The sequence below is a fragment of the Sphaerodactylus townsendi genome, linkage group LG15, assembly GCF_021028975.2.
Source record: "Sphaerodactylus townsendi isolate TG3544 linkage group LG15, MPM_Stown_v2.3, whole genome shotgun sequence".
Classification (NCBI taxonomy): domain Eukaryota; kingdom Metazoa; phylum Chordata; class Lepidosauria; order Squamata; family Sphaerodactylidae; genus Sphaerodactylus; species Sphaerodactylus townsendi.
In genome coordinates this window covers 19,021,893-19,039,161 of record NC_059439.1, presented here as the reverse complement: position 1 = coordinate 19,039,161, position 17,269 = coordinate 19,021,893, and the positions used below count along the sequence as shown (strand labels likewise).

At 48.0% G+C, this 17,269-nt stretch overlaps 1 protein-coding gene across 3 annotated transcripts; it reads right to left on the bottom strand.

Moving 5' to 3' along the window:
* Positions 1–870: 870 nt before the first annotated feature.
* Positions 871–11,908, bottom strand: LOC125445320 (polynucleotide kinase 3'-phosphatase). 3 transcript variants are annotated; one of them, XM_048518337.1, is made up of 17 exons: positions 11,836–11,908; positions 10,592–10,731; positions 9,685–9,731; positions 9,037–9,471; positions 8,071–8,150; positions 7,735–7,792; positions 7,531–7,638; positions 6,488–6,559; positions 6,319–6,367; positions 5,678–5,748; positions 4,512–4,604; positions 4,300–4,396; positions 3,990–4,051; positions 3,789–3,898; positions 2,913–3,000; positions 2,575–2,636; positions 871–1,214 (listed from the first exon to the last, which is right to left on the bottom strand). In XM_048518337.1, exons 2-17 carry the CDS (start codon positions 10,719–10,721, stop codon positions 1,094–1,096), a joined length of 1,683 nt encoding a protein of 560 aa, XP_048374294.1. In that variant the 5' UTR covers positions 10,722–10,731; positions 11,836–11,908; the 3' UTR covers positions 871–1,093. The 3 variants fall into 3 exon arrangements, with proteins under 3 accessions (XP_048374294.1, XP_048374293.1, XP_048374291.1); XM_048518336.1 differs by lacking the exon at positions 11,836–11,908 and adding an exon at positions 11,530–11,655; XM_048518334.1 differs by lacking the exon at positions 11,836–11,908 and adding an exon at positions 11,311–11,643.
* Between the last annotated feature and the right edge of the window lie 5,361 nt (positions 11,909–17,269).

Sequence of the window (17,269 nt, the reverse complement as noted above, 5' to 3'; positions counted from 1 at the left end):
GGTTTTGGGTTGCAGTTTGGGCACTCGGTCTCGAAAAGGTTCGCCATCACTGGCCTAGGGGATGATCAAACTAGCCACCCTGTACCTAGGAATGCTAGACAGGGAGCACTCAGTTGAAGTCACTGTAGGGAGCCTTCTTCCTGGGATGGGTCAATGAAGTAGCTGTTTGGGGATTAGGGGCAGCAATTAAGAAGAAGAGGAGTTTGGATTTATACCCAATCTTTCTCTCCTGCAAGGAGACTCAAGGTGGCTTACAAGCTCCTTTCCCTTCCTCTCCCCACAACAGACACCTTGCGAGGTAGGTGGGGCTGAGAGACATCTGAAGAACTGTGACTAGCACAAGGAATGTAGCAGTGCGGAAACACATCTAGTTCACCAGCTAAGCCTCTGCCCCTCTGGTGGAGGAGTAGATAATCAAATCCAGTTCTCCAGATTAGAGTGCACCTGTTCTTAACCACTGTACCGCGCTGACTGATGAACCAGAGAGAACTGGTTCATGCTGTGCTGCTCTTTAAAAGTTCACTGGGAGAAGACAAGCACCGGCTCAAAACCACCCTATTAGACTCAGAAATACATCTGAGCCTAGACTGTAGTGTTCTATCTGTCCACAATATATACAGGAAGTGCTCTGTAATGCTGTAGACCACATTACATTAAAATCTTCGCGCTACATGCTTTGAATGAGTACAGCCCTGTTTTAAAACATTCCATTCATTTCAAACCAAAGAATGTGTCCTTTTTTTGGTTAGTGCTCTTTCCATGGGGGGATTTCAAAGTTGGAGGTAAGACCACGTTTTCCTGTTTTCTTTGGCAGGCCTTCACAAGCCACACCTTTAAATGGTCCTCGCTCAAAAGATTAGAACAGTAAGGTCTGGTTATAAACTTTATTTCACACTACTTTTTAAAATGGTTTTTGCAGAGGACGAGGAATGGTCAATTAGCCTCTTCTCCACTTCGAACAGCCCAAGGGCCCTTTCCCTCAGTCCAAATACTTTGCTTTTCACCCTCTCCTTCCTCGTGGTGGTTGGGTGTGTGTGTGGTTCTGATGGCTTGGGTGGGAGAGCCCCAGGGCTGGCACAGGGCTACGTTGCTTTCACCCTTCTGAAAATTGACGGTAGAGTGACTCCATCTCTGGGTTTGTGAAATGAGGCACAAAATGAATCTTCAGGATTTCAGCAAAACCTTCCTCGAGCGATGGTTCTACATATTTACTCCTGTGAAAGGGAAAGACAGTTGTAAAAGCAATACCGCCCCCTCCTTCCCGGCCCCCGCTGGCATCTCCCCCTGAGTGTGCACCATTGGGGTCATGTGGGGGTGGTGGAAAATCACCCCACACACATACTTCCTCTGCAATGCCCCCCCTCAGTTCCTCTGACCTGCCCCTTAGCTCCTCTCTCCTGCAGCCTGGTGGGAACTACACTTCCCAGGAGACCTTGCTCCTGGGGAGTGTAGTTCCCAACCGGCTGCAGGAGAGAGGAACTAAGGTAAGTGGGGAGGGGGTGCGAGGCCAGGCGCCATTTTGCCCCCCCTACGCCTTTACCCCCTCTCGTCCCCCGTAAATCCCACTTTCTGTCACTAAAAGCACGTGATTTTTTGCTGGAATTTCATACAGCTGGAAATCCATCCCTACACAGTTCATTTTGAGTTCAGAGGAGTCTTTTCCTTTTTCCTGCAGTCATGAGAGCTAGTAACGTGCCTGTTTTTAATTCACGGAAAGGTAAGTTAATGAAATAGAAGATTTTATCAAGTAATATATCTGTTGTTAGCCAAACTGTTCTACATCAGTCTCATCAGTTGGGCTGGATTATTATTATTATTATTATTTATTATTATACAAAACAGTTACACACAGCAAGCAAGATCAATATGCTGGATTTTGTATTACATCACACGTCGGACACTTCCCAAGCATCTAGGACTGTGTGATGTATCGACGAATAATGCGTGCAGAGCCGAGTAGGGTGGCCTTTTGCAGCTGACATGTGGTGATTGTGTCAGCGCCAATTGTTTTTAAGTGCCGTTCAAGATCTTTAGGCACTGCACCCAGTGTGCCGATCACCACTGGGACCACCTTTATTATTATTATTATTATTATTATTATTATTATTATTATTATTATTATTATTATTATTATTATTATTATTATTAATTAGGCTTATATACCGCTCTCCCCCGGAGGGCTCAGGGCGGTTCACACACAATTACACAAAACAATTAAATAGATGAATAAATTCCATAAATTTTAGCATTTAACACAGCGCTCTGATTATACTTCCATTACAAACAACAGGTGGCGTCCAACAGCTTAAAATCCCCTAAAAAGTGGGGGACGGGGGGGCAGAGAGGGGGCACACATCAGCGGCTGGCCTCTCCGAAAGCCTGGTGGAACAGCTCAGTCTTACAGGCCCTGCGGAACTCATTTAGGTCCCGCGGGGCCCGGACAGCTGGAGGAAGAGCGTTCCACCAGGCAGGGAGAAAGGAGAATGGGTACCATAGCAGTGACACAGAGCCAGGAGGAAAGAGGCAGGCCGGGAAGTTGCAGAGAACCCCCCCCACCCCCCACCCCAAACTCACTTATAGGTGTTCAGGACAATATTGTTAACTGGCACATGTTCCTTCTCAGTCATTTCTCGGAACTGGAAAAAAAAAAGGAGAGAGCTCTGTAATAATCCTTCTGGTGCTGCCATTTTAACTAAACCATGAGATCGTTCCCTTCTTAGGCGAAACGGCTAAGCACGAGGGAAACGACGGAGGATGCATTTGGCTCTTTAGGCAGCAGATGTAAGACAAAGACTATCTGTGGAATTAAGTGGATGTGGGGATGGCTAAAAGGATAATTGGCATCAAGAAAGGACCGAGTGACTACATAAAGGTAAAAACCCTCGGCACCGTTGCAATAACCCTCAGCTTACTCTGTTGTTATGCTTGGCTTGCTCCAATGAGGCCGTGAAGAGGAAACACCGGCAGGGAACCCCGAGCGCCTTGGCACAGTCGATGTACCTGGCAGGGAAAAGGGGTAAGGATCAGAAAACACACCTCTTCTGGGAACTCCCAACCGGCTGGACTTAACCACGGTCTACACACGGCAGCACCATTTCCTCCGCTTGTGTGTCTACAAAGTGCCGTCAAGTCACGTTCGGGATTTACGGCGCATCAAGGGGTTTCGAAGCGGCCTGACATCTTCAGAAGTGCTCAGAAGCCGCCACAGCAGTTGGATTTATATCCCCCCTTTCTCTCCTGTAAGGAGACTCAAAGGGGCTTACAAACTCCTTTTCTTCCCCCCTCCCCCAACAAACACCCTGTGAGGTAAATGAGAGTGCCCTCAAGAACTGGTGGATTAGCCCCAGGTTTCCGCTTCAGCTGGCGGTGGTAAGTTGAGGTATTGCACAAGCGGTCTGGTTCACCAGATAAGCCTCCACAGCTCAAGTGGCAGAGGGGGGAGTCAAACCCGGTTCTCCAGATTAGGGTGTACCTGCTCTTAACCACTACACCACACTGGTTTACCATTGCCTCTGCGTATTCCTTGGTGGTCTCCCATCCAAGTACAAACAAGGGCTAATTCTGTTTAGTTTCTGAGATCTGGCAAGATCAGGCTAGCTTCAGCCATCCAGGTAAGGACGCTTTTTCCATTTACAAAGAATTATTAGTATAGAGAAACTTGAAAAAAAACACCTCTAATTCATTGCTGGCTGCACGAAGCAGCCCAGCCCCGTCTCACACCATTCTGCGGCACATCTAGACCAGGATTCAGCCTCGTAATCCCCCACGTGGAGGGGGAGGAGCCTCACCTGCCTCTCGACTCCAAGTCTGGATTTGTGTTGTCCGCCACTGCGCTCTTTCCCTCCTGGATTGCCGACTGGCACACAGCCACACACTTCTGCCAGGAACCAAGGGTGTCCTGGGAGGAGGGGGGGAGGGAGACAGGTTACAAGAAGGTTAGAGAGGGAAAGATTTGGGCAAGAAGAAAGGAGACTTGGTCCTACGCTTACCCTGTTCGCATAGGCATAACCAGCCGAGACCAAGTGCTGCTTCACAAATGTCGACTTGCCAGCTAGGATGGGACGAAGCAGAAATCAGTGCAGGGGACAGAACTAGGGAAGAGGCAACTAAAGGCGGGCATTTGCCCCACCATTCTACTTAAAACACACCGGGAAGTTTACGATTAGTAAACCCCACCCACCCACGCCGCCCAGGGAGAGCAGGGCACAAATTAAATAAATAATCATAATAAAGAGACGTGTTCTGTGCAGCAGAAGGCAATACAGGGAAGTCGGATGCAGGGCACGGGCGGGGACTCACCGGCAGGGAAGCCGACGGCCAAAACCAACTCTGGAGAGGAGGAGGTCAGGGAAGCATCTGGGGGATCATACAGCCGTGCCTTGGGATCCAGCGTTCGCTGCGTGGAGGAGAAAAAGGATCAAGAGTGAAGATTCCGAAACAGCTCCAGGTAAATTTAAGGGCCCCTCCATTTCTGGTCCACGATTTTGAGGGGTGACCGAGAAATTACTCACCGGATCGAAGTCAGGGAGTGAAAATGGAGCCTCTTTCCAGCCCAGGAAGTATTCTTCGGGGGTTTTGAAGGGCAGGCCAGCGTTCAGAGCAAACTGCAAAGAGGGGCAGAAGAACAGGCATTAACTGTGTGTGTGGGGGGGGGGGGAGGATCCACACAGCGTACATGAGAAGCACACACAGAACAGACCGAGCACATTCTACCACCACAAAACACACACGTGTTGTATATGCACTGTTTGCTTCCAAGGCTTGGGGTAATGATAATGAAGGATTTGGAGCCATGGACTGGGAGAACAGTGGCCACAAATGAGTGACGTCCCATTCCCAAGTGACAAGTTAACTTCCTATTAATCCTCCCCCCCTTTTTTTGGCTTTTCCCACCTGCAACCTCCCTATGGTCCCAGATATACATCCTTCCTGTCCCCTACTGCGTATATGTGTAAAGCACCAAGAAGAAGAAGAAGAGGAGGAGGAGTCTGGATTTATACCCCACCTTTCTCTCCTGTAAGGAGACTCAAGGTGGCTTACAAACTCCCTTTCCCTTCCTCTCCCCACAACAGACACCTTGTGAGGTAGGTGGGGCTGAGAGAGTTCTGAAGAACTGTGACTAGCCCAAGATCACCCAGCAGAACTGTAGGAGTGCGGAAACACATCCGGTTCACCAAATAAGTCTCTGCCACTCAGGTGGAGGAGTGGGGAATCAAACCTGGTTCTCCAGATTAGAAACCACCTGCTCTTAACCACTACATCGCGCTGGCTCTCACTGGGCAACTAGGTATGCCTGGAACCAACACTCAGTCCTCTAGAGCACAGGTGTCAAACTCACAGCCCTCCAGATGTTATGGACTACAGTTCCCATCATAACCTGCCAGAATAATGCTAGCAGGGAATGATGGGAACTGTAGTCCATAACATCTGGAGGGCCGTGAGTTTGACACGTATGCTCTAGAACTTGGCATCCTGCAGCAGTGTCCTTTGCAGCCCTACTGGGTCCATTCTTTGCCAATGCAGTGGGTCTGGAACATGTAGCACACAATTGGCTGGATCCACACATCCAGTCCTGCACCCTCTGGCCCAAGCCACTTCCCCCGAGTATAAAAGCAGTGCTGGGGATGGGGGGAAAGGGGTACAAAAGAGAGCAAGCAAAACTCGGACACATCCATACCAGGCGGTCACTGCATGAGAAATCCTTCTTCTTATGCCCAGGGGCCCAGTTCGGTGGACGACCAGCTGCATCTACAGAGGGAAAGCACAACCATCAAAAAAACCAAAACCCATTGCTGTTAATTGGACAATCAATTTATTTGACAGATCGAGGCTAGTATGTGGAACTGGACCTTGAAATACAGAAAGAATGAGACAGGCAAGCAGTCCTGAGCAGAGGAATGGGCCAGCTTGAAGGTTGCTCTCTCACACCCCAGAGTTTTTTTAGAGTTCGAAGAAACGTTTGGATTTATACCCCACTTTCCTCTCCTGTAAGGAGAGGATTTATACCCCACCTTTCTCTCCTGTAAGGAGATTCAAAGTATATGCACCTTGTGAGGTAGGTGGGGCTGAGAAACATCTGAAGAACTGTGACTAGCCCAAGGTCACCCAGCAGGAATGTAGGAGTGCGGAAACTCATCCAGTTCATCAGATAAGCTTCTGCCACTCAGGTGGAGGCGTGGGGAATCAAACCCAGTTCTCCAGATTAGAATCCACCTGCTCTTAAACCACTACACCACGCTGGCTTTCAGCTGTTAGCGGATCATGATTCTAAGTGGGCTTCCCCTGTTACAGGACAGCATCCTTTAGCTCTTCACTCACCTCCCACGTAGACACTTTGGTTCAAAGTAACAGAGAGGTCGCCGTTTGCCTTGGAAGAGAGGCGGGAAAAGGGGCAGGGTCAACAAAGCAGCACAGACCTCTCTCGGCCACAGCCAGCCTAGCCCTCCCTCTCTCCCCAAACAAGCTGACTCCTCTCCTGGTTAGTTACCTTTTGGCACAGGTGGTCCCACATGCCCAAGACAGGTTTGCGGTAAATGCCAGAGCCCACTGCCACAAAGGCCTGCAGGGAAAGGAGGGCAACTTGGAAAAGAAAGCCAATGCAATTCTGAAATGCATCAATAAGGATACGGTGTCTAGATCGAGGGAAGTAATTGCACCACCCTACTCTGCATTGGTCAGACCTCACCTGGAGTACTGTGTTCAGTCCTAGGTACCACAATTTAAGAAAGATATTGTGATGGAAAATAGTTAGCTGAACTATGCATTAGCTAGAAACATGTGATATTATACAAGCAGTATTACTAGGAAGCTGAAGTATGTGAACATGGAGTTTACAGACTTCATTTCAAAAAGGGGCGTGTCATGGAAGATGCTATCGCTACAGTAAAGGGAAGTCACATATGACTATGAAAAGCATCTTTGCCTTTTGATCTCCTGAAGGGAGGAAAGGAAGCCATACAAAGGTGCCAGGATGAAACTTCAAAGGCCTAAGTTACCTCGTGGCCCGAACAGAGTTTTCCTGAGAGGGGGAAAACAAAGGTTTTTGAATTCCATCTTGAGACGTGGTCAGAGAAGCATCTCTGGGCCATGGGTTCCCGGAATGGGGACAAGGAACCAAAAGGAATGTGACCAGTTGAGCAATCTCTTACTGCATTTATGTTTTATTTCTTTGTTTTGAACTTTTACAATAAATCCTTGAACAATCAGCTGGTCTGGAGTCATCAGGAGGGAAAAGAACCCAAGACCGAGGTGAGATAAGAGTGGCTCTCCCAAGCTTAATCTCAGCCTCAGTCGTCATAGATATTGACAAGCTGGAACGTGTCCAGAGGAGGGCAACCAAAACTATTTGGGCTGTAAGTCTTTGAGGAAAGATCCGGGGGGGGGGGGGGGGGGGGGGGGTTAGACTCATGATTTCACATGGTCAACCTGGCTGTGCACAGACATCTAGGATCAGGGCTTCTCACACCCCAATCCACTATTTCCCGCTGCAACATGTTTTGTGGGATGTACTATTCTCCTGCTCTTCCATACCTGTATTGGGATACCCAGCCGCTCGACCACAGCTTCCAATTTCGCTTTGAAAACTTCAGGCCTGAGACGTCCCCGGCTGATGCCTAGTTGGTTGGTGAAAATCACAACCTGGAAGGGTAGGAAAACACAGCAGGGAGTGACCGGGGTTGGGGGCAAGGGAGGAGAATGGCAGGTTAAGGGAAGAGGGCTGGCGAAGGAGCATACCTTATACCCCTCACTCAAAACCTGCTTCAGCTTGCGGGGGACTTCAGAGTACAGGATTCTGCAAAGTACAAAGGGATTCAGGACAGTTCTCAGGTGCCGTCATTGCTCACAACGAGGACACTGCCATCTTCATTGGCAGGAAAAGCCCATACAAATGTTGAAACAGTAACACAACTTCCAGAATCAACCCCCTATCCTCCCGGTCCTTATTAGACAGAAAAGCAGGAGCTAAATAAATATTAAGGAAACACACCCACAAGACCACCAGTCACCCTTTCCCATGTGGCAGAAATAAATTTCTCCCAACTTTCCTCAACCCCCAAGCTCTGCACTCACTTCCAGTCGTCGGGGCTCGTTGGAAACACCTTCCCAGACTTTGTGGTAATGATAGTTCCATCCAAATCGAAACCTGCAATCTAAACAGAGTGGCAAAGCAATCAGCCCAATGGGCCCCTTTGGCTTGGCAGGGGACCCCAGCTTCCAGCTTCGTTAGATCTCCTCCTCTCCTCCTGGGCAACCTCAGTATTCACAGAAAGCTGACGAAGTAGGTAAAAGACCCCCTGAAATGAGAATCTGTTGAGTCGATCAGCAACCTCACCCACCTGTCTCTCAAGTTGGGTGCAATCTAGCCCTTGAATTGACACTATACGGGTCACATGTACAAGGGTATTAGCGTACCACATGATCGACGGTTTTTGTCTCCAGCTGCTGGTTAGAATTTGTGTGCATTTATACGTTCGGCCATTGTGGTTGACAATTCTGTACACACTTGAGATTGTTATACAGCACCTAGCTGTGTGCAGGTGTACAGACTGGTTCCAATCTGTGATTAAAGTTTGTATGCGAGAGCCAGAAAGGTGCAGTGGTTAAGAGCAGGTGGATTCTAATCTGGGAAACCAGGTTTGATCCCCCACTCCTCCACCTGAGTGGCAGAGGCTTATCTGGTGAACCAGATGTGTTTCCGCACTCCTACATTTCTGCTGGGTGACCTTGGGCTAGTCACAGTTCTTGGGAACTCTCTCAGCCCCACCTACCTCACATGGTGTCTGTTGTGGGGAGAGGAAGGGAAAGGAGCTCGTAAGCCACCTTAAGTCTCCTTACAGGAGAGAAAGGTGGGGTATAAACCCAAACTCTTCTTCTGTGTTACTTTGGTTCCTGCTTGGTTTCAGAGGTTCTTCTCATCATATCATCCTTTTAACAAGGAACTGAACCCAGAGCCTTCTGCATACAACGCAGATATTCCACCACTGACCCATGGACCTTCCCAATCTACCCACCAGAGCCACAAGCAGAAGGTCTTACTTTGGCACTTGGCATCACCCCTTTCTTTGTGAAGACCAAGAGCTTGCCAAAGTCCTCCCAGGAGTCACGAGGATGGGAAGACACATTTGGGAGGGTCTCCGGGGAAGGCTGTCGTGCCTGCTTCGCCTGAGCTGCCACCTCCTGTAGCTGTCTCAGTTTTTCCATCACAGAAGGATCATCATCATCTTCATCCTCAGAAGGGCTGGAGGCCCGGGGCCGCTTGGATGCCTGGGCCATATTGTCATCCTCCTTCAAGGGGCATTGGGGGCTGAAGTAGTCCCGTACGGTTTTCTTTGGGGAGCAGGCATCTGGTTCAAAACGGATGAAATAACGGTACAGTCCATTCACTAAGCACAGTGTCTCTTTCTCTTGAAGTGTTGTGCTGTCACCACAACGCAAGTGGATCTCCTCCACCGACGTGGGGTTCACCCCCCGCTGTTGACAGACAAAAAGGGTTAGAAGCTGCAGCACCAGAGCCACTACATTTACACCTGTCCAGCAATTTCCTTTTCCTAGAGCCAGCTGCATCATAGACCTAAAAGAGGCTCTCACACAACACAAACACTAGGCCACTCCCTGTAAGCCCAAAAGCTCCTGTCTGAATAAGCTGCCCACTGAAGTGAAAATGTTGATGTTTTCCCATCTTACCTGTGTGACTCTTACAGATCTGTAGGCATAATTTGCCAGCAACTCCACTGCAAGAGAGAAAACGGGGACTGTTATATCCAAGATTTGTTTGGGTTTTTTTTTAAAAAAGCATATCTCTATCCCATGTTTCTGGATAAGGAACAGTCAAAGATTCTCCTACTTTATGCTAAGGAAAAACAATATCCTAAATTATTGTAAGCAAACAGAACAAACTGCCACACTGAACTTAAAGTGGACTAAGCAAAGATTGTTTTTCTTTTGTTTATAGTTACTCAGATAAATTGCATGCTAAAACAAAAGACATAGAAGCATATTTTTGGAAGAATAACGGGTGTGCACAAGAGTAATGGGTATACTGAGAGAGTGCCATCATGGGTGCAAATTTGAACCACAGAACTTTAGGGCGACATCAATGGATTTATCCTGTTCTGTCTTCACACCAACCCTGCAAGGTAAATTTTAGGAAGTGCAACTGCCCTACAGTCACCTAGTGAATTTAAAGGCTAAGGAGAGATTTTATTCTGTTCAACAATAAACGAAATTCTACTGGACACAACATTTCCGATGGTGTTGTCCAAAATATACATATATATTTCACACATGCAAAAACACCTCATCCTTAGTCTCAAGACTACCTGATCAATATCAGTTACATTATCAGTTATACAGAAAAACACCAACCACAATTTCACTATCAAAGGTAAATCTGCAACAGTGAGGGCTAGAAACTTATTTCTGAAACAGTGAGTGATCATGGAGATAGTCAAGCAGCAGAATCCTAGAATATAAAGGACCACTGGAACATATAGCTTAGATCAAACACAATGAAAAGGGAACTCTAAGAGTGATTTGTGATACAAACAGTGAAGTTTTGCTAAGAGGCAGCAATAATAATAATAATTCTTACCTTGCATCCGTGAACATTTCTTATCAGTAACAAGAGTCTTAGGTCCTCTGCCAAGAATCACCATCACACCGTCAGGCAGATGAATTGGATCATGGCGTTGGTCTTGGCTGATGAGGAGGCAACGCATCATTCAGCATAACCTGCAAACAAAACCAATAGTCGATGGATACAAGCAGCAGAAAATCCTACACAGATCTTTACAAACAGATGTTTTGGCAACCTCAAGGGTGAAATATTTCCAATCAAGGCAAAGAGAGAGGTGATTCAGACTAAGGAAAAAATCCTAAACTTTGGGAGGGTGGTGCAGGCCTGTGCCACACAAGAAAAGGAGTCCACCCGAGGAAGGAAAGTTCTGTTTTGAGAAATCATAAACTGAGTATATTGGAGAAAAAATAAGGAAAGAATAAAAAACTAGTTGTCCTTTATGACTTTTAACCTACCTGCTCCTTGGGATGAAGAGCTGTTACGCCTATTATTCAAGTGAACGCAGTATATTAAATTTGGAATAATGCCCAATACGGGAGGGGAACATAATACATAACAGGACTTCCTCTTTAATTTTGCTTTTACAATCACAGCCACCCATTCGAAATTATAATTCATAATGTATTTTCTTTTCAAAAAGAAATGCCCATCTTCCAAAATCGAGGAAAAAAGCAGAATTACACCCCACTTAACCCAAACACTGAAATACATACATTAAAGGAGGAGGACTCTACCTTATGAGGGACCCCCTTTGACAAGCATGGGCTGACACTTCAAACGTCAGAGAACTCTGCTTCTGAAGGGGTCCTCCTATCCAAGCAGAGGCGCTGCCCCCAATTTTAACCCCTCTCCCCAACCATCATCCCCAATACGGCTATACAGCCCCGCATGAGAAGAGCAGCACAATTACAAAGTTTTTTTGCAGCATGTGAAGGTAGAGAGCGGTGTTGCACCTTTAGTCGTCCCCAGCCGGAAGTAGACCTTATAAACCAGACCCACCCTCCATGTCATGCCTTTATTAGGACCAACCCAATGACTAGGGGAGGTTGAAATGGGTCCAGATGGGATAACAAACGGATTCCCCGACCCGGATTCCACGTGCACCCTGAACTTCCGGTGAAAAACTGGGTGCAGAGCAACGTTGCTCTAAGCTGCAAATAGGGTGGGGACATTTTTCCAACTTTAGTCTGGAATAAAAAGGAAACCAGCCCTGATATGTGACTCTTCATAGAAGTTGGCTGAAAAGGATGCAATCTCACCCGCGCGGCTTGCTTTCCGATTGCAGCATGTAAAATTTTGTTTTATCCCGTACGACGGTGCTTCCATTTAGTCCTTGTGAAAAAGTGTTCCGATGCTGCCCGCGAGGTCTTCTGAAAGGTTCCGGCGGTTTTTAGTCCCCAGGGTTTCACCCACAAATTCTGCAGGAAGCAGAACTCTACAGAAAAGGAAACCAGCCCAGGTCTGGAGGAATCTGCCCATGAGTGCCGATGAAACAAATTTACTCTTATTGCAAAAAAAGAAGAGAGGCAGAGAAGTTTAAAACGCATCACACACAGTTGCAGATTTAAATGAAGAGAGGCCCCAAATTTAAATGAAGAGAGGCCCCAGGGTATTACACGTGTGGACCCGTCCAAATCTCCCAGCCTCAGAACTAGAGGAAGAGGGAAGAATGTTTTAAATAAAAGTGAATAAAGCTGAGGATGATAATGGGTGTTTAAAAATCCACAATTCACAATCAATACAGAAATCAGCTCTAATGTTGGGTTATTGTCTTAAGACAGTATTATTCTGAAACACAGTGCAAGGGGAATTACTTAAGGGCTGCTTAGACATTACAGCAGGGGTGTCCAACTCTGGGCCTCATGGATTATGATTCATAGGCCATGAACATCTGGAGCCCAGAGTTGGACACTCCTAGATTACAGTATGTTATGACAGCACGTGTAAGAAAGGCCTATGAGTGCCCTCCCTCCCCTCCCTTGCATGCCACCCCTCCCTCCCTCCCCTTCCCTTGCATGCCACCCCTCCCTCCCCTTCCCCTCCCTCCGCTAGGGTGGGTGGGCCATGTCCACATGCTGGGGCCCCTCCGTCCCCTCCCTTGCATGCCACCCCTCCCTCCCTTCCCTTGCATGCCACCCCTTCCTCCCCTTCCCCTCCCTCCGCTAGGGTGGGTGGGCCATGTCCACATGCCGGGCCCCCTCCCTCCCTTGCATGCCACCCCTTCCTCCCCTTCCCCTCCCCCCGCTAGGGTGGGTGGGCCATGTCCACATGCTGGGCCCCCTCCCTCCCCTCCCTTGCATGCCACCCCTTCCTCCCTTAGGTGCGGCTATGTCCACATGCCGCCCTCCTCCTCAAGATGCCACCTCTCCCTCCCTCCGCTGGGCTAGGTGGGTGGGGCTGTCCAGATGCCAGACCCCCTCCCCTCCCTTGCATGCCACCCCTCCCTCCCTCCCCTCCCTTGCAGTGCAGCTTCCCTCCTATGAGTGCAGCTTCAGCAGAACTGCCTCCAAGCGCTTCACCCTGGAACCTACAATAGGGTCATATCCTTCTGTAACCCAGGAAAACTATATTATGTGATTAATATTCATTATTAGATATATATAACTATAGTGTAAGAATTATTCTCTTTTGATTGGTATTTGGCTAAAGAAAAATAAATGCAAGCCTGACATCTGCCCCTTTGTTTCAGAGACAAATGCCTTTTAGACAGAACACTGAAAAATGCTGAGATCTGGCTAAACGTCCAGAAACAGATATGAAGGTACACAGCAGCCCCAGATAAGTTTGTTTCCATCTTATGCTTGTTCACAGGAGCTGCAGTGTAGTAATTATAACAGAAGACAGAGGATTTTTAAGAACGTTTTCTGAACTTTACAAGCTTACTAAGTAAAATAGCAAACTAAATTCATTTCATGTCAATACGATTTCTCTTCTGTTGAATTTACATATGGTTAATAGGTAATGAGATGTGCACCTGTTTGCTCTCCTCTGTTCCCCATTGTTCATAAAGAAACATTTAAAGGTAACTAATAATGTACTCAGCAGAAGGGAGGGGGAAGCAACCTAAGCATGTCTAAAAGAAAACCTTGATGAAAATGTTTATTTTGCTTCTTGATTCATTTGTAATGCCATAATGACTGCCTCAAAGTAGGATGATTTTGTTTTCAAACCCTATAACAGGGGCGTAAGGAGGCAAACTGGAGCCCTGCGCAAAAACTTAGTTGGATTCCCCTCCCCCCCATGGGCGGCCACCCCACCACAACCCCCCCCCAAATGTTTTGCACCAGGTCATTGGTGCCTGCAGGGGGTGCATTTTTAGACATATCTGCACCAATATGACATATCGACACCCTGCCGGCCAATCAAGCGGCAGGAAGAGGAGGAGGAGGAGGAAGGGCGGCGGCCCAATCGGCGCGCTCTCTCGGGACTCGTTACCCCGGAGGCGACAGGGAGGGAGGGGCTCCCATCATTGGCTTCAAACGCCCCCGCCCTCTGCCTGGTTCCCCCGAGACCCTCCCCCCCCCCTCCTGATCGGGTGCCGCAGCTGAGGAGAATCTGCCCCACAGTGCTCGGGAGAGCCACTCAGTCTCCTCCTGGGACCCACACGCCACGCTGGATCGTTGCTCTTTCGCCAAGAGACCGCGATGCGGTGGATGTTATGGGGGTCGCGGTGGGGTGGCCGCCCGGGGGAGGGGGATCCAACTCATGAGATAACTGACAAATGTTTAAGAATTGTATTTAAAGGGGAAAGAATTAGATAAGGAAATAAATTACACCTAAGCTTTAATCTATAATTAATTATTGAATGTAAGCAGAATTAATGGATTGTCTCGTTTCTCCGGGGGCGGAATCAGCAAGTGAGGTGTGGGGATGAGGCCTCCCGGAAGTGCCCGCTTTATTGCGGTGTACCCCAGGGGGCATTATTGTCCCCGCTGTTATTTAACATCTACATGCGACCCCTTGCTCAGCTGGTACGGAGTTTTGGGCTGTCCTGTCATCAGTATGCGGATGACACTCAGCTCATTCTGTTGATGGAGGGGGGGAACAGCACCCGCCCCTGCAGCTCTCCAGGATTGTTTGGAGGCGGTTGCTGGTTGGTGGCGACAGAGCAGGTTAAAACTGAATCCATCGAAGACGGAGATCCCTCTGGCTGGGCCGCTGACGGGAGAGGGGGATGTTTCAGCCGCCCGGTGTGGGAGGGGGTCACATTGGCACCGACTCACCTCCGTACGCCATTCACCTGGGGGGGGGGTTCCCATTCCTGGATTCGCCTCTCTATCAATGAGAGACCCACTCCAGGTGGCCCATATAACCCGGGTTGCTTTTTTCCACTCGCTGCAGGCCCGGGCTAAGTTGGCCCCCTTCCTCTCCTTCAGACCGTGACCTGGCCACAGTGATCCATTGCAACGGTCATCTCCAGATTAGAGCTATTGTAACTTCGCTCTACGCTGGCCATTCCTTTGCGCTTTGATAACGCCGAAGCGTTAAAGCTGGTCCAAAATGCAGCTGCACGCGTACTCTTGCTCACAGGTAATGCCACTCTGGGATCATATCCCAACCTGTGCTACGCCAACTGCATTGGCTCCCAGTGGAGTTCCTTTCAATCATCTTCAAAGGTGCTGGTGTTGACTCTTTAAGGCCTTACGCGGCTCTGGGACCTTCGTGATTCTTCCGGACCGCATCAGCCCACATGTCCCAATACGCCCTCTTCGCCTGTCAGCAGAGGCCAATTGCTACTGGTGGTCCCTGGTCCCCTCGATGATACCGGCTGGTTTTCCACGCCTTGGGCCAGGGCCTTTTGCAGTCTCCTGGCCCTCAGCCTGCTGGCGTGGAACGCTTCTTCCACTAAAGGTCCAACAATTCCCTGCGGGATCCTTTTACAGAATTCCGCAGGGCCTGTAAGACGGAGCTGTTCCGCCGGGCCTTTGGAGGTACCAGCCGTTGATGGTGCCCCCCCCCCCCCCCCCACACTCCCGTGGCCTTTACATCTGTGCCTTTACCATCTCGGGATTTGCTGCCCTTCCCTCTCTGAAAGAGGGTGAAATTAGATTGTCGGACGCCATCTTACAAATTAATTTAATTATTCTTTTTAGTCCTTTATTTACTGCTGCTTTAAAAGGTTTTAACTGTTTTTATCTGTATACAATGGCTATCGTGTTGTACACCGCCCAGAGCCCCTAGGGGATGGGGCGGTCTAAAAATCTGAAAAATAAATAAATAAGTAAGTAAGTAAGTAAGTAAGTAAGTAAGTAAGTAAGTAAGTAAGTAAGTAAGTGGAACGCTTAGCGGGGAAGTCTGCAGTTAGACTGATCCAAATTGTGTTCAATGTGTTCAACTGTGTTTAAAGTTAGCAATAATTTAAATGGATAATAGAGTTATTTGTTTTTAAGCTTGGGAGAAGTTCATTGCAATGATCTTTGAACTCCTGTCCAAAAACACTAGACTATTTTTATTAACACTTTTTAACAGTTTCATCGATAAAGTTAAAACAGACTTTCAGTCTGTTATTGGCTACAATCTAAAAAAAAATCTTATGATTTCAAAATATTTCTTTAGCAGCATGAGAAAATGTGGCATTTTTTAAGGAAGCAAAACTGAGGATTTGGGGGGGTGGGGTGGGGAGAGAACTGGAATCTTTTCTTATATGTTTTGATTTGCAAATGTAGGGACAGCACAGAACAAGATTCCACTTTGTTCCTGGAAAATATCCAGCACATCCTAAGAAATATTATTGTATCTCAGAATTTTCTTCCCATAACCCGATTATTCATATCCATAGGAGATTTTGCTTCCCAGTGCATAATATAAAACTTTCTTCAGTTAACAGTGCAATTCAGTGGCACAGTGCCAAGGGGGTGGGGGGGGGGTGCGTGATGCCCTGGGTGCGCACTGGTGCAGGGGTATGGTGGGGGCATTCCGCAAATTGGTGGGGGTGGGCAGGGGCACAGGGCGCACGCATGCCCCGGATGCAGTTCCCCCTTGCTGCACCTCTGGTGCAATTCTATGGGCAATTAAAGCCTTCTAAGTCACACACTTCAAGTTAAATGTCTCTGAGCATTCATCTGGTTAAATTATTAAAGTAAACCATGTTGAAATCCCAGCAGACCATGAAATTCACTAGATTATCTTGGGCTGGTCAACCTAGCCTACCTACCTTGTACGTAAGTACATAAATCTGAGGAGACATGTTCTTAAACATGTGCAAAGTATCATGCTTTTGTGACTGAAGCGCTCCCTGATTTGGCTGGAAGATTGCATTAATTAAGGGAGCAGCAGTGGCATAGGAGGTTAAGAGCTCGTGTATCTTATCTGGAGGAACCGGGTTTGATTCCCAGCTCTGCCGCCTAAGCTGTGGAGGTTTATCTGGGGAATTCAGATTAGCCTGTGCACTCCCACACACGCCAGCTGGGTGACCTTGGGCTAGTCACAGCTTCTCGGAGCTCTCTCAGCCCCACCTACCTCACAGGGTGTTTGTTGTGAGGGGGGGAAGGGCAAGGAGATTGTAAGCCCCTTTGAGTCTCCTGCAGGAGAGAAAGGGGGGATATAAATCCAAACTCTTCTTCTTCATCTTCTTAAACAGGGAGGGCAGTTTTGGACGACGCTTTTCTAAAAACACAAACACAAACAACTCCTTGGTCCACTGAAATGTTTTAACTTTATGAAGTAAGAGGTTACACTCAAGAGCTCTTAGCA

Coding starts and splice junctions, on each gene's coding strand:
- LOC125445320 (XM_048518337.1), bottom strand. CDS start 10,721: ATGATGCGTTGCCTCCTCATCAGCCAAGACCAACGCCATGATCCAATT. Junction 9,732..10,591: donor GAAATGTTCACGGATGCAAG/GTAAGAATTATT, acceptor TCTCTCTTGCAG/TGGAGTTGCTGGCAAATTAT. Junction 8,151..9,036: donor GGGTGATGCCAAGTGCCAAA/GTAAGACCTTCT, acceptor CACTCTGTTTAG/ATTGCAGGTTTCGATTTGGA.